General features: G+C 33.9%; 1 protein-coding gene across 5 annotated transcripts in view; it reads right to left on the reverse strand.

Annotated features, from left to right (window-relative positions):
• NBEA (neurobeachin) overlaps window positions 1-26,472 on the reverse strand; it is a 731,002-nt gene that overhangs the window by 486,139 nt on the left and 218,391 nt on the right. For all 5 annotated transcript variants that reach the window (XM_062194378.1, XM_062194375.1, XM_062194377.1 and 2 more), the window contains exons 22-26: window positions 25,433-26,449; window positions 23,500-23,717; window positions 21,180-21,333; window positions 4,086-4,266; window positions 1,339-1,469 (exon numbers count right to left, since the gene is read on the reverse strand). In XM_062194378.1, coding sequence (XP_062050362.1) covers window positions 1,339-1,469; window positions 4,086-4,266; window positions 21,180-21,333; window positions 23,500-23,717; window positions 25,433-26,449 — 1,701 coding nt within the window. The remainder of the gene's footprint in view (window positions 1-1,338; window positions 1,470-4,085; window positions 4,267-21,179; window positions 21,334-23,499; window positions 23,718-25,432; window positions 26,450-26,472) is intronic.

The raw sequence follows: 26,472 nt of genomic DNA on the forward strand, positions 1-26,472 counted from the left end.
CGGCGCCAGGACTCACTAGACTAATCCTCCACCTGCGGCGCCAGCACTCCAGGTTCTAGTCCTGGTTGGGGCGCCGGATTCTGTCCTGGTTGCTCCTCTTCCAGTCCAGCTCTCTGCTGTGGCCCAGGAAGGCAGTTGAGAATGGCCCAATGGCTTGAGCCCTGCACCTTCATAGGAGACCAGGAGGAAGCACCTGGCTCCTGGCTTCGAATCGGCACAGCATGCCAGCAGTAGCAGCCATTTGGGGGGTGAACCAACAGAAGGAAGACCTTTCTCTCTGTCTCTCCCTCTCTCACTGTCTAACGCTGCCTTCCAAAAAAAAAAAAAAAAAAATCAGCTAAATGGTAGAGGTGGAATACAAACTGAGAACTCTGGTTCTAGATATTGTGCTCTTTCTACAAATTACCAAAGTAATTACAATATTAAAAATGCTCTAGTATTGCAGAGATGTAAAAGTTATGGATACTGCCTACCCTACCCTCCCTCCTGCCCATTCTCTCACCCTCCTTCCTCGTTCCTTTCTGACTCTTTCTTTTAATTTTTATAATCATAAGGTTAACCTTCCACTAAGTAAAGAATTCTAAAAAAAAAAAAAAAAAAAAAAAACCTCTTCCTCAACAGTAGAGACAAGTGTTGTGAACAATAATCAAATCTCAAAACGTCAAGTTTGCTCATATGCATTATCATTTCAAGTAAAGGAAATTATGAAAAAGTATGAGAAATAAAGAAATAAAATTATTTTGCTGGAAGGAAAGAAGCTAACAGTATGACTAAAATGGTACAAAAGGGTAAATGTATATAAATTGGAGCTCGGTAAGTAAGCAAAGACCAGTCATGCGGGACCTGGAAAATCATGTTACTAAAACTAGATGTGGTGCCAAGGGTCAGGTTCAAACACAGAGTTAATTTAGAACGTGACCTACTGATATATTCCATAACACTATATACTACTCATTTAATTAATGGGCATCAATATAATTTTGTTTATTGTTAAGTGTAGCAAAAGCACATTCATTGAAAAAAGATATTACTCAAACACTGAACTCCATGAAAATATATGAAACTACTAAAAATAGAAATAACTGAGAACTTTTTAGTACTATGTGCTGATATAATGTTTGTAAGAACCTTATGAAGTAGAAAATATCATTTAATAAGCCAAAACTGCACCTCTCAGGGATGTTAATTAATCTTAGCCATACAATTACAATGTGAAGTCATCAGCAGAGATCACAAAATCCCTGCTTTTTACCACTAAGCAATACCGTGACACCTTGTTCTCATAAACAAATGATATTTTCTGGTAAATTATATTTAATATAAGAAATATTTAATTACCTTTGAAGTTGCTGTGGCAGTCACACTTTGGGGGACTTCTTGAGGTTTACTGCTTCCATGGGAAGGTTTGTTTCCCCTGTCCCTCTGTCTTTGTCGACATTCTAAACAGTTTCTTACAGCAACACAACATACTAGTTAAAAGACCAAAAGCATATTATTAATATAAATTGTTGATTTTGATGAATTAATTAAAGTCCCTAGTTTTTCTAACTTCTCCCTTATTTCACCCATTATTATCCTTAAGGTCAATTAGAACAATAAATATATTTTAAAATTAGGATGTAAATCATGATATATGCAAATATATGCAACTATATATGCAATGAAAAAATTAAAAACAAAATACCCATATGCTAACAGCCAACTGATGAAATAGAATATACCAGGGTCTCTGAAGCTCTCAATATATTCTTCCTTATTCTATTACACTCTATCCTTAAGAATTTGAAATTTTATGGGACTATAAAATTATTTAACAATGTAAAATTCATATCTGTTAAAAATTTTTAGCAATAAGGTATCAGCTCTTGACTGTCTTTGGTGACAATGCTAAACATACTGCCCATCTCAGGTAATAAGACAGCATGTCAGCATTCGCAAGTCAGAAGACCCAATAGCCACCTTTATTTAAGGGGGAAAGTCTGTGGGTTTTACTAAAAACCATACAATAAGTTTTCATTTATCTGTTTATTTTAATAAGTAGTTAAGTCATATAATAAATAGTATAGACTTTGGAATCAGACCACCTGAGTTTGAATCCTGGCTCTATCCCTTACGTAGTGTGTGATCTTGGGCCAAACGCTTAAACTATCAGTACCTCAGTTTCTTCTTTGTAAAATGAGGATAAACATATTATTAGAAGGCTGTTGTTTAATAACTATATGTAAAGTGCTAAAAACAGTAAATAGCACATAGGAATTTATATATAATTGCTTATTTTATTACTGATTCATTTACAAGTTTCCTATGAGTGACAAAATTAAATCTGCTAGGTATTAAGATGAAGTTAAATCAGCAGTAAGGTATTGGTAAGCATTTAGTAATAAAAGGTTAAAATAAGTAAATAATGCTGAATTCAAGGTATCGTGGAATTTTTAAAAATATGTCTTATTTACACAAAGTTCAATCTGGCAGCTGTTAAATTGTCAATGGAAATGTCCCATGAAGCAACAGAGTAAATTAAACCACAATGCTTGGCTGTCAAAGAGATCTTGATGTGGTCCATCACTCTCCCTTGTAACAATTATGAAATGATTGCTCTCAGCTTGCCTTTCAGAAAGTATCAAAAAAGAAAGTACAGGTTTCAGCCTACCACTCTTAACCCATGTCCTCATTCCTTCACTGAGTCAGAAACAACATGGGTAATTCTTTACATGGCCCTTAAAATTATGGGTGATAAGGGTACATATCAGGAACTTCCTCCCTATTGCACACATGTGTTATATCTTGCTCATTCTCTAAGGCAAACATAAGAAGAACAGCTTTCTCGCTCTTTTGAGGTCTGAATAGTGTACACAACTTTTTCCTTTAAGTATGGTACTAGAGGTAAGAATGGTTCCTGAAAAAAGCTCATGCAGATTTACTAAGAGTTTTCAGTGCTAAATTTTGTTTATAACACAAGATAAAAGGAAACACCAAGCTATAGTAATGAAGATCATCAATTTTTGTTTACTCTTAAAAATAATGAGGTTAACATAGTAAATTTTATCTTTCTAGCATCATGTATCTAAGCCACGTTTTGTAATGTCTGTGTATCCTAGACACGATCATCAGTATTAATTTACCAAATTGGATTCATAAATGGGTTTGCATTAAAATAATTTCAAAAAGAAATGTTGAGGCCAGTGCTGTGGCACAGTAGGTTAATCCACCGCCTATAGTGCTGGCATCCCATATGGGCGCTGGTTCTAGTCTCAGCTGCTCCTCTTCCAGTCCAGCTCTCTGCTGTGGCCTGGGAAAGCAGGGGAGGATGGCCCAAGTGCTTGGGCCCCTGCACCCACATGGGAAACCAGGAGGAAGCTCCTGGCTCCTGGCTTCGGATTGGCGTAGCTCCAGCCATTGCGGCCATTGGGGATGAATCAATGGATGGAAGACCTTTATCTCTGTCTCTCCCTCTCACTGTCTATAACTCTACCTCTCAAATAAAAAAAAAAAAAAAAGAAAAGAAATGTTATAGTCTGAGTTTTGAAAAAATTCCAAATAATCTGTTTCTATTACACATTACAAAACATTAAAGGGGGCTAGCATAATGGCATAGTAGGTTAAGCCACCACCTGCAACACCAGCATCCTTTATGGGCACCAGTTTATGTTCCAACTGCTCTACTTCCGATCCAGCTCCCTGCTGAATGCCAGGGAAAACAGTACTGGGTGACCCAAGTGCTTGGGCCCCTGCCCCCCATGTGGGAGACCTGGATGAAACTCCTGGCACCTGACTGTTATGGCCATTTGGGGAGTAAACCAGCAGACAGAAGATTTCTCTCTGTCTTTTCCTCTCCCTAATTCTGACTTTCAAATAAAAGAAATCTTTGAAAAAAACCTAAAAACCAAAAATAATTAAAGATTATCAATGCTGTGAAATCTCCAATTTGAATATATAATGTTTTAAAATTTGGTAATTCTGACTTTACAAGTACTTTATAACATAATCAAAAGCATATACTGTCAATGTTTTATGTCCCACAGAGCTTCATAAAACTAATCCATACATCATTACTTAATGTGTATTGTTACTATTAAAAGACTTACCTAGTCTTAGGCACTGTCGCATTAAACCTCCAGAAGACATGTTTTTTTCAGCTTCAATCTCACTGAAATTTAGAGAACTGGCAAACACAAGGACATCAACCATAGCCATCAGTCGGCTGAGGAAAGTAACTGCTGTCTCAGCTGACATGCCTTGTGTGACTTCAATATTTTCCAATTCCGTCTTTAAAAAAGTAGAAGAGTTAAGCCTTGTTTAAAATTTTGAAATAAAACACGTACTACAGGTGAACAGTGGTTTTAGTATATTTAGTATTTTTAATAAAACAAAGTCTATCTAGCAACAGAGCTAGTTATCAAATATTGTTAGTTTATCTATCAATTATCTTTGAATAAAAGAAGGGTCCATTTAAAATCAATGTTAGTTTTAAATAGCATTATTTATAAAAATTACATTCTAAACTTCAGATCATTTAGCAAGATATTTAGAAATTTATTTTCGCTAAAATACTGTTGATGATAAAATCTAATTTCAGAAGGTCTATTACAAAATACATTCAGAAGAACTATCACAAAATAAAAAATCATTTCAGAAGGACTATCACAAAATACTCTATTTCTAAAAATGCACAACTTTGTAATTTTATAAGTGATGCCAACATCTCTGATTTTTTATTATTTTTTAGATTACATTTTAATGAATTCGGTTCCTTATGATAGGCCCTATTTTCTCAGTGTTTCAAGAAAGAGATATAAGGGAAGCTTCTATAAATTTTTTTAAAGTAATCTAAATCTTTTAAAGATGGGCATACCTAAAATACTGATTAACCTTACTTCTTAATAAAAAAATAAATTCAATTATGAGTATATGTAATAGATTTCTGCTCCTATTTAGTTTTCCATTGTGACATTATGTATCCATCATTCTATTTGAAGTTCTTTCTCTCTGAAATAAGGAGAAACATCAACATTGAAATATCAGTGGGAAACATTAACTGGAAAAAGAATCTTAACACTTCCTGTATACAAGCTAGGTAATAAAAATTATAGGTGTCTGCTGCATGCATTATGTAACTAAACTGAATTCTAAATGGGATATAAAATGTAAGTGCCTTTTTTTCCTATTTAACATCATATAGGGTTAAATCAATTTTTTTCTAAAATGTGCTTAGAAATACATAAAATTGTTTTCAATCACTCATTTACAATTTTATGCCAATTCAGTATCCATTGCCTAAAGAAATAGTCTATAAATTGAATTATAAATGCAAATTCTTTATTTCCTAGAACTTTATGGATAAAAACATCATTTTATAGCACAAATTAAAATCTGTAACCTTAACCCTATACTTTATTTAAAAAGCTACAAATTATTTTTAAATCTGTTTTCAATTAAAGTTTTCTACAATGGCATTAAAGATTTGCCATTGCTCAAGTCCATCAAACAATTTTAAGAACTTGTCAAAACATTAGAATGTGGTACATCCAGTGTTAATGAAATTCTCCATTACTTTGAACAGCAATTATGAGGTTTCTCTTCACTTTATTAATGAATGGCTTTATTTTCAAATGTTTTGGAGTTTAACCTTTAAAATATACTTTTATTTCAAAATGAGATAATTTATTAATGGAAATTACAAATGCTATTATTAAAGTGCCCCCACATTTGCTATACTAATGTTTTTGACTAAAAATTTTAAAGTATAATGTTAACAATAAACTAATTGTCATTATTTTATATTCTATATAAAATAAATTCATAAATATGATGAAATGTTATATAAATAAGGCTTAAAGTAAAATACAATTATTATAAAATCTTTAACTATATTTTATTCATTTTCATTCCACTGAAATCAGATAAAAATCTGATTTATATCTGTAACATCATTATTTCCATTATAATAGTTCAATCTAGATATTATTATGAGTAATAAAAAGTAACCCATCAATGCATTGAAACATAATCCTTTCAACTACTCTTTTAAATATACAAAAAATATGCCTAATGTTAAAGATGATATGGAAACTCAAAATGCAACCAAGCCAAAAACTTCATAAATAAGTAAAAATAAAATTTTAAATTAAAAACCTGAAAATTACTTCAGAAGTAATACTAACCTTAGAACCCTGGACATGCATTAGACAAAACAGACAACAGACCGAAAAAGTACAAGAAAAAGGAAATTATTAAAATTAAATGAAAATACAATGTAAAATTGAAACATAAAATAATATATTTAAAATTATATTTGATTACTTTATTAAAAGCAAAGTTCTACAGATATATTCATTTTATAAATTACATGTGATAATAATAAGTATCAAATATTTAGACTTCAATTTATCTTTATTTGAATAATACTGTCCAAATAATAAATATGTAAGTATAGCTCACATAATAGAAATTAGTCATACTCTATTTTACAAAACAAATATATTTCCTACCAGATGATTAATGAGACATTGTTCTAAAAAAACTTATATACTGCCTCTAAAAAATCTGTAGTCCAGGGCTAATTCAGTCAAAAAACAGGAAAGTAACTATACCAACCTTATAGAATTTGTTATAAGTTATAATTACTATCTTGAAACACTCAGAACCTTTCCTAGACAACAAGAGTCCCAGAACTTAATAAAAAAAAAAATGAGTGATTACAACTTAAAAACCACTTTCCCATGCTAGAAAAGAACTTACGAATATACTACATGAAGTCTGCACATGAATGAAACAATTAAAGTCTTATTAGGAACTAAACTCATAATATTAAAAAGCTTAGATAGCATTAATTTTCACAATAAGACATCGACTGTATTCTTCTTTGTGACAATAAATATGTGTGTGTTTAAACTTTAAAATCTGCTCTTTTCACAGTGTATTCAGTGGAAAACAAAGAAACATCTTGAGAATACTAAAGTATGATCAAATGATATCAGATAAACACAACAAAATCAAAATCAAATGTTATTAGTAATTTTTACAAATTATTAACTATGTATACTGATCATAAAAATACTAAAAATTAAAAACTGGCATAATTTTTGACATCAATAGAAAAAAAGTTGATCTTCTTTCTTATGATTGTCAAATTATTAGGTGTACCAGAAGTGTCAGTATCTATTATTTTTCTGAGGCAAAGAAAATTGTACCATGGGGCCAGCGCTGTGGCGTAGTGGGTTAAGCCGTCACCTGCAGTGCCAGCATCCAATATGGGCACTGGTTCAAGTCCCAGCTGCTCCACTTCCGGTCCAGCTCTTTGCTATGGCCTGGGAAAGCAGTGGAAGATAGCCCAAGCACTTGGGCCCCTGAACCCATGTGGGAAACAGGGAAGTTACTGGCTTTGGATCGGTGCAGCTTGGACCGTTGCGGCCAATTGGGGAGTGAACCAGTGGATGGAAGACCTCTCTCTCTCTCTCTCTCTCTCTCTGCCTCTCCTTTTCTCTCTGTTTAACTCTGACTAAAAGTAAGTAAATCTTTAAAAAAAAGAAAATTGTACCATATATTACATTGAATTAAATTCTAAACTCATAATTCCAGATGGTTAGCCAAAATGCTCAACTTAAATTCATCAAGTGATTGTACATGGATTGGTTTATCCATGTTCTTTGTTCCTCTTCAGATTTCCCCACCAATTCTTTATTTTCATTTACATCCACCTTTCATAATGTGGTAGAGAATAAATGAGAGAATTTGACTGTCTAGTCAAGGAAATATTAACTCAAGTATTAACAAAAACAAAAATAATGCTTCTTTTCTAAACCAAAGATTGATAAAAATGCATACCTAAGAAATCTATTTTTTTTCCTGAGTACTAAAGTTAAAACCATTGGTCTAATTTAGAAATCTAAAACTATTTTTGTAATTTGTTTTGTATGCTGCCTATAATTTTAAATAATCTAGGCAAAATTGAAATGTCAACAAACTGTTGCTTCTTCAATATGAAGTTCACAGTATTCATTATAGGTAGCAAGAATGTATAAGTATTTTCTTTTGTTTTTAAAGTTTCCATTAAAATATCTCCTTACAGGGAAGTAAAAATTTTCCTTCATGATGATAACATTGTGATAGCAATATACTATTGTTATCCCTAGCATACATATATTATTGTATTCTTCTAAGCTTCTGGGGCAAAAAACAGACCACTTCCATGGCCAATCTCACAGAATAGCAGACAAAAAAATTACACCATCTTAGTCTTTCACTGTCAAAATGGATCCTTCACAATAATTACATTTATCTCTAATATTCTGAACCTCAGTGTTTTGAATAAGACAGGATTTTTTATAGATGTAAAGACTATTCTATCAGTATACAAATAGATGACCATCCTGTCATTATACAAATGATGCAAAAGGAACTACGTGGTTCCAAGAGGAAATCAAGAAATAAAACTTTCAAGAGCCTTTCTAGCTAGTTCACTTTACATATAATTACCCAATTTGATTTTTACAAATTGACCATGGAATGAGAATAATTAATACCCTTTAACAAATGAAGAAAATGAAGTTGAGGTCATATTGATAAATGTTGCAGCCCATAGTTAAAAGTCAAACCTGTCTCATGCTACAACATTTTACAATGACTGCAAAAAGAATTATATCTGAATCTCGCTGATACTGAGAAACAAGTTTATTTTTTACAAAAAAAAAGACAGCCACTTATCTGAGATCCCCAGGTTTCTGAGAAATAAGAAAGACATAATTCTGGATTGAGCTTTGTGTTATTATTTCTAAAGTGAAGAACTATACAGGATACTTAGCATTCTACTTATCAACTCAAAATTTAATGCAGTTCAACATTAAAAATGTCAAATGACAAAAAAGGTAGTACATCTGAGTGGGAAAATACACATCTTCTTATAAGACATAACGACCAGAATATTCAGTGAAATTGTTTTTGAAAATTAAATGTTCATAAATGGTTTGTCAAATTCAGAGTCCTTGTTTAACAGGAAGCAATGAATTTTTCTTAAGCTCTGTTGTATTTTCAATAGTCAAAATAAGTAATAATGTTTTCACATTAAATCACTAGATTATACTTGTATTGTAGCAGTAGCTTATGTTTTAAGTCAATGGTCAGCAAACTATGGCCCAAAGGATAAATCTGCCCCACTACCTGTTTTTATAAATAAAGTTACACTGAAATACACATAAGCCTATTTGTTTGTGTACTATCTACGGCACTTTTTGACTATAAGCAAAGAGTTGAATAGCTGGGACAGACCTCATAACCAAAAATATTTATGATTTGACCCTATGTAGAAAAAGTTCAGCAGCATCTGCAATTAGCCATTTTTAATCCTACTCATTAATAAAATCACAATAGATGAAATTGTTGAAAAATTCCATACACTGAAACAAAATTATAGATTACTCAAACATTACTTTCAAATGTTTCTGTCACCATATACCCAGTATGGAAATTCTAATGGCATCTACACAATATCTTCCATTGGCAAGCTGCATGTTGCCAATGCTTCCTCGTCCTCTTATCCCTCCAAAAATTCTCTTTCAACTTTACACACTTTAAATTTAAGTTAACAAATATTTTCAGGATCAAAAATGGCCTGGGAAAGCAGTGGAAGATGGCCCAAGTCTTTGGGCCCCTGCACCTATGTTGGAGACCCGAAAGAAGCTCCTGGTTCCTGGCTGCGGATTGGTGCAGCCACCTGGGTAGTTAACCAGCAGATGGAAGACCTCTCTCTCTTTCTCTCTTTTTGCCTCTGCCTCTCTTTAACTCTATCTTTCAAATAAATAAATTAAACCTAAAAAAAAAAAAAAAAGTCAAACCACTCAAGAGACTACACTCCGGGGCTCACTCAGAACAAAAGCCAAAGCAACAAGCCAAGTGATACCCCACATTCCAGCCAATTCATACACCCTTTTCCAATACAACCTACTCAATAAAGAAGAATGGATGAGTATACCAGATAGGCAGGTGTCAATATAGGAACATAGGGGATAAAAGAGGCAAAGTAGCATGATGCCTGCAAGAGAACACAATAATCCTCCAGAATTAGATTCTGAACTGAAGGAAATCCATGGAACGACAGATATAGGATTCAAAATAATGAATGTAAGGAAACTCAACAAGATGACAGAGAATACAGATTCATTAAAGAAATGAGGAATCAATGAGTGACAGGAATAAAAATATTGCTAAGGAGATAGAACTCATTACAAAGAACCAAATACAAATTTTGGAGATGAAATCTTCAATCAGTGAAATAAAAAATATGACTGAGAACATTAACAGCAGAAAAGACCAAATGGAAGAAAGAATTTCTAAAGAATTAGAAAGAATGAAGTATATCTATATGAAATATGGGATACCATTAATTAAAGACCAAATATCCATATTATAGGTATTTCTGAAGCAGTAGAAAAGAAAAAAAGGAATTGAAAAACCTGCTAAATGAAGTAATAGCTGAAAATTTAAAAAAAAATAAAGAAAGAAAATTGCATGGATCTTGAAACAGAGATGGACATCCAGATATAGGAAGTTCAAAGAGGGGCCAATACTGTGGCATAGTGGGTAAAGCCGCTGCCTGCAGTGCCAGCATCTCATATAAATGGGAGCTAGTTTGAGTTCCGGCTGCTACACTTCCAATCCAGCGCTCTGCCATGCCTGGGAAAGCAGCAGAAGATGGTCCAAATCCTTGGGCCCGTGCACCTACATTGGATACCCAGAAGAATCTCCTGGCTCCTGGCTCCTGGCTTCAGATTGGCCCAGATCCAGCCATTGGAAGACTTTTCTCTCATCATCATGGTGTCTCTCTCTCTCTTTTTCTCTCTCTCTCTTTCTCTCTCTTTGCCTCTTCCTCTCTGTAACTCTTTTGATTCAAATAAATCTTAAAAAAAAAAAAAAAGAAGTTCAAAGAAACCCAAGCAGATTCAACCTAAAATGGTCTTCTCCAAGGAACACTGTCATCAAACTGTCAAAAGTTAAAGATATGGAAAGAATCTTAAAGACAGTAAGAGAAAAGCATCAAGATACATATAAAGGAAGACCAATCAGATCAACATCAGACTTCTCAGTAGAAACACTACAGGCCAGAGAGAGATGAATGATATGGTCAAGGTCTTAAAAGAAAAAAAAAAACTTCTAAGCAAGCATATTATATCCAGTGAAGCTACCCTTAAAAAGTGAAAGGAAAATGTAGTATTTTCTAGTTAAGCAGAAACTGAGAAAAATCACCACCACCAGACCAGCCTTATAAGAAATTTTGAAGGTGTCTTGCATTAGATGTAAATATGAAACACATGTCACCACCAAATTTACTGACAGAGCAGGTAGAATCATTATCTAATCAACAAAATGACAAGTCATAGTTCTTATCTATCAACACTAACCTTGAATGTAAATAGATTAAATTCACCACCCAAAAGACTCAGACTGGCTGAATGGATAAGAACCACAATCCTATTATAGGCTGCATACAAGAAACTCACTTCCCAAACATTCACACACAGTCTGAAAGTGAAGAGTTGGGAAAAGATACACCAGGCAAATGGAAACCAGAGGGAACAAACACAGCTATCCCTATATAAGCTAAAACAGACTTTAAATCAAAACTGCAAAAAAATAAAAAGACACTATATTTTGATAAAAGATTCTATCCAGCAAGAAAACATAACAATCACAAATATATACACATCCTACACAAGACCACCAAGATACATACAGCAAATACTACCAGACCTAAAGGGACAGACTCCAATACAATAACAGCAGGTGATTTCAACACCCCACTCTCGGGGCCAATGTGACATAGCAGGTAACACTGCTGCTTTCGACTCCAGCATCCCAAATGGGTGACAGTTCATGTCCTGGCTGTTCTATTTCCAATCCAGCTCCCGGCTAATGGCCTGGGAAAAGCAGCTGAAGATGTCCCAAGTGTTTGGGCCCCTGAAAACATGTGGAAGACCCAGAAAAAGCTCCTGGTTCCTGGCTACAGCCTGGTCCATCTCTGGCTGATATGGCCATCTGGAGAGTGAACCACTGGATAGAAGACCCCCTCTCTCTGTAACTCTGACTTTCAAAACAGATTTAAAAATCTTAAAACAAAACAAAACAAAACACCCACTCTCATCAATGGACAGGTCATCCAAACAGACAACCAATAAAGTTACCCTGGTGTTGGAAATACTTTCGAACATATTAGCCCAACAGCCATTTATAGAACATTTCACCCAATGGCTACAGAATATACAATCTTCTCATCAGCACATGGAAAACTTTCTAGGATAGACCACATATTAAGCCACAAATCAGGTTTCAGCAAATTCAAAAAGATTTAAATTGTACCATGTATCTTCTCAGTCCATAAAGGAATAAAGCTAAAAATCAACAACAAGAAGACAAATAGAACACTAACAAATACTTGGAAATTAAACAACATGCTACTGAATATCAATGGGTCATTGAAAACATTAAAAAGGAAATAAAAAACTTTCTTGAATTAATGGAAAATAAAAGCACAACATATCAAAACCTGTGTGATACAGCCAAAGCAGTACTAAAAGGGAGTTTACAGCATTAAGTGCTCACTTAAAAATTAAGAGAAATGTCTCAAATTAGAGATATAATAATGCATCTTGAAGATTTAGAAAAACAAAAACAAATAAAAACCAAAAATAAACAGGAGAGAAGAAATATTAAGGGCCAGAGCAGAAATAAATGAAATTTAAAAAATACTAAAGATCAACAAAATAAAACATTGGTTTTTGAGAAGATAAACAAAATTATTAAACATCTAGCCAGGTTAACAAAAAAAAGAGAAAATAACTCAAATTAATAAAATTAGAGATGAAAAAGGAGACATTATACAGCTGATACCACTGAAATGCAGAGGATTACAAGGAACTACTATGAAGAACTTTATACTAATAAGCTGGAAAACCTGGAAGAAATGGATAAATTACTGAATTTACATAACTATCTACTAATATTATATCAAGAGGATACAGACAACCTAAACAGACTCATAACAAGCAATGAGATTGAAGCAGTAATAAAAAGTCTTCCATCAAGTAAAAGTCCGGGACATGATGGCTTTTCTACTGAATTCTACAAAACTTTCAAAGAGGAAGTAACTCAAATACTCTTCAAACTATTCCGAAATGTTGAACCAGATGGAATTCTACCAAACTATGGCTATGAGGTCAGCATTACTTAGATATCAAAATCAAAGATATGACTCAAAAACTATAGATCTATATCCTTAATGAGCACAGATGCAACGATTCTCAACAAAATACTAGCAAATCAAATCCAAAACCAAGTCAACACCTTTTCATGATAAAACCCCTCCACAAATTAGGTATAGAAGGAACATTGCTCAATATTATGAAGGTTATACATGACAAATAAACAGCTAGGATTTCCCCTCAGATCTGGAAAAAGGCAAGGATGTTCACTTTCACCACTCTTATTCAAAATAATACTGGAAGTTTCAGCAAGAGAAATTAGGGAGGAGAAAGATTTAAACAGCATCAAAATTGGAAAAGAGGAAATCAAAGGATCCATGTTTGCAGATGGTATGATATTGAACATGGAAAAACCTAAACACTCCACCAAAAAGCTGATAGAATATATAAAGCAATTAAGAAAAGTTGCAGGTTACAAAATAAGCATAAAAAAAAACAGTAGCTTTTTTTGTATTTAAATGATGCACTCATGGAAAAAGAAATCAAGAAAGAAATGCCATTCAAAAGAGCCACAAAAAATCAAATATTTAGGAATAAATTTAACCAAAGAAGTGAAAGTTCTCTATAATGAAAATTATCAGACATTGATGAAAGAAATGACCAACCAAACAAAAAATGGAAAGATTCTTTACTTGTGGATTGGAAGAATCAATATCATTAGAATATCTATACTACCAAAACAATCTACAGATTCAATGCAATCCCTATCAAAATACCAATGACACTACAGAACTAGAAAAAGCAATGCTAAAATTCATATGAAATCACAATAGTTCCAGAATAGACAAAGTGATCCTGAACAAGAAAAATTAAGCTGAAGGCATCACAATACCTACTTCAAAGCATACTATAAAGCTATAGCAATTAAAACAGCACAGTACTGGCATAAAAAGCAATACATAGAGCAATGGAACAGAATAGAGAGCCCAGAAATTAATCCACATACATACTGCCAATTGATTTCTTGACAAAAGTGCTCAGACCATACATTGGAGGAAGGAGAGTCTCTTCAACAAATGGTGCTGGCAAAACTGGATTTATGTATGGAGAAGAATGAAAATAGATAGATCCATGCTTCTCACCATATACAAAAATCAACTCAAGATGGATCAAAGGCCTAATTTAAGATCTCAGACCATGAAGCTTCTGGAAGAAAGCATAGGGAAAAGACTTCAAGACATTTGTCTGGGGGATGACTTTTTAGACAAGACCCCCAAAAGCACAGGTAACAAAACAAAACTAAATAAATGGGAATGTATCAAACTCAGGAGCTTCTGCATAGCAAAGGAAACAATCAACAGAGTGAAGAGACATCCAACAAAATTGGAAAAAATATTTGCGAACCACATATCTGACAAAGGATTAATATACTGAATATACAAACTCAGGAGCTTCTGCATAGCAAAGGAAACAATCAACAGAGTGAAGAGACATCCAACAAAATTGGAAAAAATATTTGCGAACTACATATCTGACAAAGGGTTAATATACTGAATATATTAACAACTTAAAAGACTCAACAGCAACAACAACAACAAAAAAAACCAATCCAGTTGAGAAATGGGTAAAGGACTTCAATAGACAGTTCTCAAAGAAGAAATATAAATGGCCAACAAATATATATATATATAAAAAAAAAAACACTCAACATCACTAGCCATCAGGGAAATACAAATCAAAACCTCAATGGGATATCTCACTCCTGTCAGAATGGCTAAAACGCAAAACGTAGAAAGTAACAAATGCTGGGGAGGATGTGGAGAAAAGGGAACACTTATACACTGTTGATGGGAATGTAAGTTAGTACAGCCACAGTGCAGACATTTCTTTAAAAAACAGAAATAGACTTGCCATATGATCCAGCAATCCCACTAGTTGGTCTGTACCCAAAAGACTTGAGCACAATGTATCAAAGAGATACCTGCATCATCATGTTTATAGCAGCATTGTTCCCAACAGCCAAAATTTGGAACCAATCAAGGTGTCCATCATTAGATAAATGGATAAAGAAAATGTGGTATATATACACAATGGAATATTATTCAGCCATAAAAAAGAATGAAATTCTACCACTTGCAGCAAAATGGATGTGTGGAGGACATCATGTTGAGTGAAATAAGCCAGACCCAGAAAGACAAATACTGAATGTTCTCCCTTATATGTGAGCATTAAAATTTAAAAAAGAAAGAAAGAAAAAAGAAATGTCTGTGTGTTTCAGTATTGCTACAAATATAGCTTTGTAAAACTTTGTTTTATACTTTTGTCAAACCAGTGGTTAAGAATGTTATACTAGGCGCCAGCGCTGAGGCATAGAAGGCTAAACCTCCGCCTGCAGCACCAGTGTTCCATGTAGGCACCAGTTCAAGTCTTGGCTGTTCCTCTTTTGATCCCACTCTCTGCTTATGGCCTGGGAAAGCAACAGCAGATGGCCCAAGTCCTTGGGTCCCTGCACCCACATGGGAGATCGGGAAGAAGCTCCTGGCTCCTATTTTTGGATTGGCACAGCTTCGGCTGTTATGACCACTTGGGGAGCGAACCAGTGAACTGAAGACTTCTCTCTCTCTGCCCCTCCTTCTCCCACTCTGTAACTCTGCCTTTCAAATAAATAAACAAATCTTTTAAAAAAGAATGTTATATTATAGTTTTAATGAACTGTGATTACTTTAAAATGTATTGTATATGGTTGACATGGGCATTTTTCCATTCAATTATTATTTATAGCTGTTGTCTATATTCCCACTAAACTAGGGTTTTTTGCTTTTTACTTATTAAACTTCTCATTTGGTGGAATAGTAAGTCTTTTTACTGTAATGGAAATTTAATATATATTACCTCAAAAACTAAAATAAAAGGGCAAGAAAGGAGGGAGGAAAGGACTATCAGTTTGTTCTTAGAAACACACTGTATATGTTAAAAAACTAATGAAAAATTAAAAATTTTCAGTTCTAATTTTCTTCTTCATTCAGTTTCCTCCTTCCTGTTTTCTTCTACTATATTCCAACTTTTAGCAAGAGTAGCATACAGCCCAGTAAGAGAGAAGCAGTATTCAGCAGTCAGCACCCATCACAGATAGGCACCAGGAGAAAGATTCTAGCTGATTCTTTTAAGGAAACAATGTACACAAAGATTATACATACAACCCATTATTGGAACAAACTAACAGAAATATGGAGACAGAGAAAATAAACAAAAGTCTCCATAGTTCAATGAATTCCTACATGTGTTGAAAATGGGCCTAGCCACAATGCCACGGCTGAGGAAGAACTTCTAAGATCAATCCCATTCACAATAGCTACAAAAACAATCAAATACCTTGGAATAAACTTAATCAAGGACGTTAAAGATCTCTACGATGAAAACTACAAAACCTTACAGAAAGAAATAGGATACCAAAAAATGGAGAAATCTTCCATGCTCATGGATTGGAAGAATCAATATCATCAAAATGTCTATTCTCCCAAAAGCAATTTATACATTCAATGCAATACCAATCAAGATACCGAAGACCTTCTTCTCAGATCTAGAAAAAATGATGCTGAAATTCATATGGAGACACAGAAGACCTTGAATAGCCAAAGCAATCTTGTACAACAAAAACAAAGCCGGAGGCATCACGGTACCTGATTTCAGGACATACTACAGGGCAATTGTTATCAAAAAGCATGGTACTGGTACAGAAACAGATGGATAGACCAATGGAACAGAATAGAAACACCAGAAATCAATCCGAACATCTACAGCCAACTTATATTTGACCAAAGATCCAAAACTAATCCCTGCAATAAGGACAGCCTATTCAATAAATGGTGCTGGGAAAATTGGATTTCCACGTGCAGAAGCTTGAAGCAAGACCCCTACCTTTCACCTTACACAAAAATTCACTCAACATGGATTAAAGACTTAAATCTACGACCTGAAACCATCAAATTATTAGAGAGCATTGGAGAAACCCTGCAAGATATAGGTACAGGCAAAGACTTCTTGGAAAAAACCCCAGGAGCACAGGCAGTCAAAACCAAAATTAACATTTGGGAATGCATCAAATTGAGAAGTTCCTGTACTTCAAAAGAAACAGTCAGGAAAGTGAAGAGGCAACCGACAGAATGGAAAAAAATATTTGCAAACTATACTACAGATAGAGGGTTGATAACCAGAATCTACAAAGAAATCAAGAAAATACACAACAACAGAACAAACAACCCACTTAAGAGATGGGCCAAGGACCTCAATAGACATTTTTCGAAAGAGGAAATCCAAATGGCCAACAGACACATGAAAAAATGTTCAAGATCACTAGCAATCAGAGAAATGGAAATCAAAACCACAATGAGGTTTCACCTCACCCCGGTGAGAATGGCTCACATTCAGAAATCTACCAACAATAGATGCTGGAGAGGATGTGGGGAAAAAGGGACACTAACCCACTGTTGGTGGGAATGCAAACTGGTTAAGCCACTATGGAAGTCAGTCTGGAGATTCCTCAGAAACCTGAATATAACCCTACCATACAACCCAGCCATCTCACTCCTTGGAATTTACCCAAAGGAACTTAATTTGGCTAATAAAAAAGCCATCTGCACATTAATGTTTATTGCAGCTCAATTCACAATAACTAAGACCTAGAACCAACCCAAATGCCCATCAACAGTAGACTGCATAAAGAAATTATGGGACATGTACTCCATAGAATACTATACAGCAGTAAGAAACAATGAAACCCAGTCATTTGCAACAAGATGGAGGGATCTGGAAAACATCATGCTGAGTGAATTAAGCCAGTCCCAAAGAGACAAATATCATTTGTTTTCCCTGATCGGCGACAACTGAGCACCAAAGGGGAAACCTGTGGAAGTGAAATGGACACTATAAGAAACAATGACCTGATCAGCTCTTGTCCTAACTCTAGATGTACAATGTAATACTTTATCCTTTTTTAGTATTTTTGTTGTTGTTGTTATTGTTCTAGTACTAGTGGTTGAACTCTGTAATTAACACACAATTATTCTTAGGTGTTTAAATTTTAACTGAAAAGTGATCCCTGTTAAATTTAAGAGTGGAAAAAGAGAGGGAGGAGATGTACAATTTGGGACAGGCACAATCAGTCTTGCCCCAAATGATGGAGTTAGTAATGTGCCAGGGGATTCCAATACAATCCCATCAAGGTGGCATGTACCAATGCCATCTCACTAGTCCAAGTGATCAATTTCAGTTCACAATCGATGGCTCTGAAGGTCAAAGAATCAAAGGGATCACACAAACAAGACAAGTGTCTGCTAATACTAACTGATAGAATCAAAAAGGGAGAGAAAGATCCAACATGGGAAGTGGGATACACAGCAGACTCATAGAATGGCAGACGTCCTAAACAACACTCTGGCCTCAGAATCAGCCCTTAAGGCATTCGGATCTGGCTGAAGAGCCTATGAGAGTATAGTAGGCATGGAAAGCCAAGATACCATGGAAAAGAAAAAAAAAAAAAGAAGAAGAAGAAGACCTAAATGAAAGATGTCGGTGAGTGAGATCCCAGTGGAAAGAACGGGGCCATCAAAGAAGGAGGTAGCTTTCTCTGAAGGGAGGAGAGAACTTCCACTTTGACTATGACCCTATAGGAATAAGATCAAAGTCAGCAAACTCTAAAGGCTTCCATAGCCCTGGCAACTCATGACTAGAGCCTGGGGAGATTACTGACGCCATAAACAAGAGTGTCAAATTGTTAAGTCAGCAACAGGATCACTGTGTACTTACATCCCATGTGGGATCTGTCCTTAATGTGTTGTCCAATGTGCAGTGATGCTATAACTAGTACTGAAACAGTATTTTTACACTTTGTGTTTCTGCGTGGGTACAAACTGATGAGATCTTTAATAATTATATACTGAATCGATCTTCTGTATATCAAGATAATTGGAAATGAAAAAAAAAAAACCTGGTGTTAATTGGAAATGGCATAGAAAATTAATTTTTAAAAAAATATTATGTAGGATCTCTGTCTTTAATGTGCTGTACACTGTTATTTAATGCTATAACTAGTACTCCAACAGTATTTTTTTTTCACTTTGTGTTGCTATATGGGGGCAAACTGTTGAAATCATTACCTAATATATACTAAACTGATCTTCTATAAATAAAGAGATTTGAAAATGAATCTTGATGTGATTGGAAGGGGAGAGGGAGCGGGAAAGGGGAGGGTTGTGGGTGGGAGGGAAGTTTTGGGAGGGGGAAGCCATTGTAACCCATAAGCTGTACTTTGGAAATTTATATTCATTAAATAAAAGTTTAATAAAAAAAAAAGGAAGAAAACGGGCCTAGCCAAAAAATAGTTTCAAATTTCAAATTATAAGGTTCAAAAATGCACAGGTAATAATTTTGGGAATCAAACTTCCAAAAGTCAATATATTTATTGTACATTCGTTATAAAGATAATAAAAGTAGTTGAAAAATACTGAAATATAAATGATAATGCTTATAATTTACTTCAGTAATAGTTTTATATTGGTAGAGATCTTTTAGCTAAAAAATTTGGAAGATGACAAGTAATATGAATAAGTCAAACCTATGTAAATTTTAATAATTTGCTGTTAAACTATTTATTTTAAATAAAGATCATTTTGCTCTGCCTAAAATTTTAACACATTTGATACTGCATTTTACAGTGAGTTTCAATCGCTTCTCAGCCTTTTGGCTAATATCAAGTTATAAAATGAGCTTAAATATGACCTTTGAATATTTCTTGACAACACACGATAAATGATAAGATGTAAAGCAACATTTATATGATTAAGATGCCACAGAGAAAACTATAATTGATATAACCCTGGACAGAAGAAGAAAATAGCCTTCCCTGTCTCAAAGCCCAATTTCCTAGATGTTAGTATAAATTAAAAGAGGAAAACAAATTAAAGAGGAGCAATGGTATATGAATTCAAATACCTACAAACTTCATATATTATCAATCATTTATAGTCCTATAGCTCTTCCCAACTTAATTTTCTTTGTTGAACTAGTAGTTCCATTAAGGTCCTAATGATGACCTGTTCTATTGCACCCCTTCTCAAACTATCCTGATTGCCTTTATAGATTTGAGTAAACCCATGGATGAAATGGATGTATATATGCCCGAGGAAGGTATGTGAGGATATACTCTGTTACTGCTGACAGTTATGTTTCAGTGGAGGTATGGACAAAAGGAAAACAAGAGAAAGAGAAAAAGTTTAATGATAGAAGAAATTTAATGATAAATCAGAGATCAGTTTGGTAACATTTCCTCATCAAGCATTAGACAGCTTAATAAACAGAAGGTTTATCTTTTCTGATAAAGATGTATTTCAGGGCTTAAGTATGAGCCTTCCACTAAGGCAGCACAAAAAGAGGTAACATGGAAAGCATAGTAATACACTCTTTCTCATCTGACCAAGTAGCTATGAAGTCTACTTTGTAATATACAGATATTTTTAAATGGCAATTAAAATACAAGGTTAACATTGCTCTTTTATATTTTAAAATGACATATAATTTAAATGCTTTTCAAATTTACTCTATTAAAACAGGCAAATCTAGATTATTAAACTAAACAAATGTACCAGTAAATAAAGTCAGATTATAATGTCACATAATAAGGGTTTTAACAGTGTATTATACTATAGATTTGAGGAGGTATCAAATATGGTATACAGAAAAGAAAAATCCTTTACAGTTACAGCTTTTACCAAGAAGTATTCATTAGAATTACCAGAAAAATGTTTTCATAACTTCCATAGGTTGAACCCAACCCTAATAAATAAGGAAGGTGAGAATATAAATTTAAATGGTAAAAGTTCCTTAGAGAACTTGTTTTGTTAAAATCTGCCTGTTTACAGAAATGGCCACCACTGAAATGCTCAAGTCATGTAACTATACAATGTAACCACTAGATGGAAGCAAAGTACTTACAGTTGGTGATGTAGCAGCAGAGAGCAAAGGTAAAATTCCTCCACAAGCAATGATGATATTGTCCACCATTTGGGAAATGAGGTGAATTGTGTTATGTACAAAAATAATATTTTCATTGCTATTCACAAAATCCATTACTGACTTCGTGGAGTGGCTAAAATAGAAAAACAAGACACAAATGAACATTTATTTGGCTTCAGAAAAAGATATAGACACTGCTTAGAATAACATTGTCAAAGCAAAAATAATTATAGAATATTGAAAAGAGCTAACAATTTATAATGCATTTATTAAAAAAGAAAGCAATTTACAGTTGAGATTTCATAATGCCAAAAACTAACATTCATCTCTGCAGAATTCTATGTATCCAAGTGCATTAACTATTATTGTGATTTGAAAAACTACAGTATTAACTAGATTTTAAGACATATGACTAGGTGAATGAATTTGGCTAAAAACATTTATCTTTGCCAAAGGTGGCTGTTTTGTACCAAAAGGCAAAAGAACTAGAGAATTCACTGAGTTTTACTTGTCGGCAGTATCATCTTGTTGTATCACCAGTGACCACAGCACCATCTGTGACCAGCCGTGTTGAAAATATATACTGCTAGTCACAGAAGCGACATACTAGGGGAGTATAAAGGAATTAATACAAATGAAATACTTATTGAATAAAAAAGGGATAATATCTCAAGGTAGGCCAACAATATGGCTTTCTAATATAAAACATGTAATGTACATCCCCAAAGAAATACACTGCTTTAGTTTGGTGTCACTCAAGAATGTAAACTGCTTTCTAATGGGAAAACATGAAAAAAGATATTACCTCATGATAACAATTAAGTCATTAACTTACTTTTTTCAGAGCTGTAAAATACTACCTATTATTTCTTGGATTTCAAAGTGTTTTCTCTTTCAACAAAACTGATCTCTTTAAAAAATGAAATTACAGATAATTCTTTTCAGGAAATTTCATGAGCATTCATGAAAGCAAACAAAGACAGTGTGTTGAAGAAAGGCAGGCTGAGTCTTCCTCACTTGAGGGCTACTAATGGTTACAATTAGTAAATTATTTATCTCCCTACACAGATTTCAGTGTTAATAGTAATATACCACATGATATTTTAGTTTTCTTAGTTACTATCCCTAGGTAGTTTAGTATATAACATCAGCAATGAAAATATATGAGAAGTCGAACAATAAACTGATCAAATAAAATCAAAAGTAAAAGCTTTCTGTGGTAGCCTTTACTGACTACTGTCACGTAGTCATGACATCTTCCCTGCCAACACTTCCAGGTTTTGTCCAGCTGGACTGGGTAAAAGGAAGGTTGGGTTACCTGAGTTAAGGGTTTGTTAACCAGTACTGAGCAACACAGGCCAGTCATTATCTCATTTACATTTGCTGGTTATTGATTTAGAAATTAGTATGTGATTCTACTGGTCCATCAGACATAGAGGAAATTTCTTGTGAGGTTACTTTTAGGGAAAAAACTGTGACAAAATAAGAGAAGGAAAAAGAGGAAAGAAATGAGGGAGAAAACCAAAGAAAGAAGAGTGCCCGCCTTCTAAGCTGGGGAGGATACTGTTGTTGTTGTTCAACTGATGCTGAGAACTAAAGAAGCCACCCTGAATCCTAAACGTTCTGAGCAGTAGAGAAGCCAGTCTGAATCCTGACAATAGCATATGAATGCATCTACCTGTGGAACTTGCTGATTGAGGGGTATTTGGTTACAGTCATTATTTTCCTAATTTATATACACGCAGATGTAAATAATGGATTTCTGAACACATAGTTGTTATTAGAAAGCTAAAATTTAGTAAAGATAACATGTTAATTTATATAAGGTTTTCTTTTAAGTGATATTTTAACTCAGACTTACTGCTGAAATAGTATTAGGTTCCAAAAACATGTATTTTTATGATGGTTTTAAATCCTATCTTACCTCAATGTGTTATAATCTTATTACCAAGAATAAACTCAGTACATGGTATTAGCTTCAACAGGAAATGAGAAAAATGTGGAAATTCCTTTAAACCAAAGATGATTTTGTTGTTGTATCCCTTTTACACAGTACAGGTATTGCCAGACTTAAAATGTTTGCTTTTTAACCAACTTAAGCTAAGTTGTTAAATACCTACTGATGTGGCCTTTAACCTTACAATTCTTATGGAATGAATTATATTTCTATTAAATATTGAAATGTTTAATTATTTTCAATAAATTTACTGAATTGTATCATTGATGTAAATCATTTATGAATCAATTGATGCTAGCAAATAAAAATATTCATTTTCTATAAGAAAATAACTCTTTCTACCTCCTCCAAACATGTACATCTGTTTCTAACGCAAATAGCAAATCAGTGAGAAGCCGCTGGTGCATTGGAGACCATTTAAACTCAGGAATCCGAAACATGGTAGTCCGGGGACCTGGGCTGAACTGGCGTCTCTGCTCCTCAGTCATTGGCATTCCTCGAAATCCTAGATCAACTCGGAGATCTCGGTCTTGTTGGGTGACAGAGCGACCCTGAACAGCCTAAAGAAAGAACATGTGAACTTTTGTGTAGTACAATGGAAACATCTTATTTTAAAATGAGGACAGTAAAGTAAGTGATAGGTAAAGCTTTTGCATGTGACTTTAGTATGTCAAATATTTCACATATATTATGCATCTGTGATCCATGTACAGGACAATTTTTGAGCTGAAAAGGCTAGTATTATTGCTTCTACTTTGCTACTGCAGACTGTGCAAGGTTATCAAATACCTAACTAAGGTTAACATCAAAGTTCACATTGAAAATCAGATGCTTTTTACTTTGTTATGTGGTCTTTACATCAGACCACATTACTTTCTCCTTGAAGTAAAGATATTCAAAGTAAAGTATACTGAATATATTCCACCTATTAATTGTACCTATAAAAATAAGATCAGAAGCAACATTATTTGAACATATTCAAGTTAAACTCACAGCACATTTCACTCATAATACTTCAGCCCCAAAGCACAAATTTGTTGAATAACTTGAAAACCAAAACAGAAAAATTATGAACTGCAAATGAAAAAAGCAAGCTTAGTGATGATTAGTGATCAATAAGCCATTCACTATGTTTTCCCTAATTTTAAACCTGTACCTAATATTGTCATCCCCTACCAACTATCACTGAAGTATAACTGCCACACAAATGGAAACTGGCAGTTAATGGAGAAAATATACTTCTTCCACACACAAGATATATTATTAAGGATTCTTACTGGTGTGGAAAATCACCAGCATATAATGTTCTAAACCTTACAATACAGCCATAATGTAAACAATGTTCAATTTATCTTCAAAAATATTAAAAGATGTGTGGGAGACCCAGAGAACAAGTATATTCAAATAATAAAAAGTGTTATTATAATTTCTCAAATTGCTTATATAAAAATTTAACCTAGTTTAACCTACAAAGTAAGGAAGTAATTGTAACTCAAAGCTCAATAATTAAAATCGGTATCAGGAATAATTATTTATTTTAGCCTTACTCTAGTGAAGTCAAAATCACAACACAACCATTTCCTCATCATAAGGATCATAAGGCCCAAGAGTCTTCAATTTTTTCAAAATAAATTCATATCTATATTGTTGTAAAGATAATTTTCACTGCTAATAATTCCAAATTTTCTCAGCCATATTACCTACCTCACAGAGTTCTTGTGAGGATTAAATCTGAAAATACATAGCACAGTGCCTGGAACATAGTAGGCACTTGATAAATAATAGTTCCCTTTTCCCTTCCCCTTCATTTATCAATTCAATCTGGGTTCCAAGTGCTCTTTTCTATAATCCACAGAACAGGGTTGGGCCTGAAGCTTAAAAGGTTAAAATTAATCAAGTGTTCAGAATTAAGATCTAGAGTACAAAATGTGTAAATGTAGTCACAGAGTTATAAAATGCTGGAAGTGAGAGAGACTTTGAAGTCATATTTTAATCTAATACAACCTCTTATACTATATAGGCTCTTAGGTCCACAGAGGTTGAGCACAGTTACACAGAATATGGCAGAGCTGGAAACACAATTCAGATACATAAAATTTCTTATATCTGAGTATACTACCACACTATTTTATTCTATAAATTATTATTATACCATAACTGAATACAAACATGATGTAATTGATAAGAAATCATTCCACATGGCTACTAACAACTCCATGTCTATTCCATGCACTGTTTCTTCATTTATTTCTAAAACTTATACAAGATAACTTACTTGTGTAGTTGTAGTGGTCTGGATTTTTCGGATTTCCTTTCCTGATTCTTTGCCATCATCAGATCTCTCAGTATCTGAAATTATACTTCCTGCATCAATATTTGGTACAATTTTGCTACCAGAAGACTCAGTTTCCAGAGTTGTAGCAGTCATTTCAGCATATTCTAATCCCTTAGTTGATGATGCTAAGTCTCTTTCAGAAATATTGCTCATTCCATCTGAAGTTGTATGAATTTTGAACTCTTTTTCTTCTATTATACTTGATGTACAAGTCAGATCTACAGTAGCAGTCATGTGAGCAAGCAATCCAAGATCATCACTGACACCAAGATGTACTTGAGTGTCCTGAATATTTGGAATAATATGATTGCTAGAAAGTTCAGGAAGGAGTTTATCTTCCTGTTTGGGTATTTTATCAAAGAGAAATGATGTACTGCTATTAGGAAGTTCTTCTTTCTCATCTGCTAATGTTATCAATGGACCATTATCCTTTTCTTCATTTTTTTTAATGAGACCAACACTTCCATGTACATTGTTCTGGAGTTTTTCAACAGCTGCACTATATACATTATCCAATAAAGATTCTACTTCCACAAGGGCACCATTCTCTCCACTTACTAAAGTTTCTGGAGATAAATCCATATCATCAAGTTTTACTTCCGTTGCTTCCACTTTTTCTGCTTTAATGTCAACTAAAAGATCATGTACTTCCACGTGAACACCACTTCCTGGTCTATCTGAATTTCCAAGAATATCATCTGACACTTTTGTTGACATGAGTAAATCTCGAGTATCTGAGCTAACAGGGTAATCTGTCTCACTCTCAGGGCTCTGGCTTTGTGAAAGATCTTCTATCTCTCGAATTTCCATTCCACCTTTTGCTCCTGTAGTCTGTGATGAAAGACCAGAGATAGTGCTCACATTGCCTTTCTTTCCCTTTTTAATGTTTTCTTCCTCTTGTCTTTGATATTCTTCATACATTTTGGCTAGATATTCCTTATGTGCTTCATAAGTGACCTTAGGAATAAGTAAAGAAGATA

Source organism: Lepus europaeus, chromosome 6 (assembly GCF_033115175.1).
Source record: "Lepus europaeus isolate LE1 chromosome 6, mLepTim1.pri, whole genome shotgun sequence".
Classification (NCBI taxonomy): domain Eukaryota; kingdom Metazoa; phylum Chordata; class Mammalia; order Lagomorpha; family Leporidae; genus Lepus; species Lepus europaeus.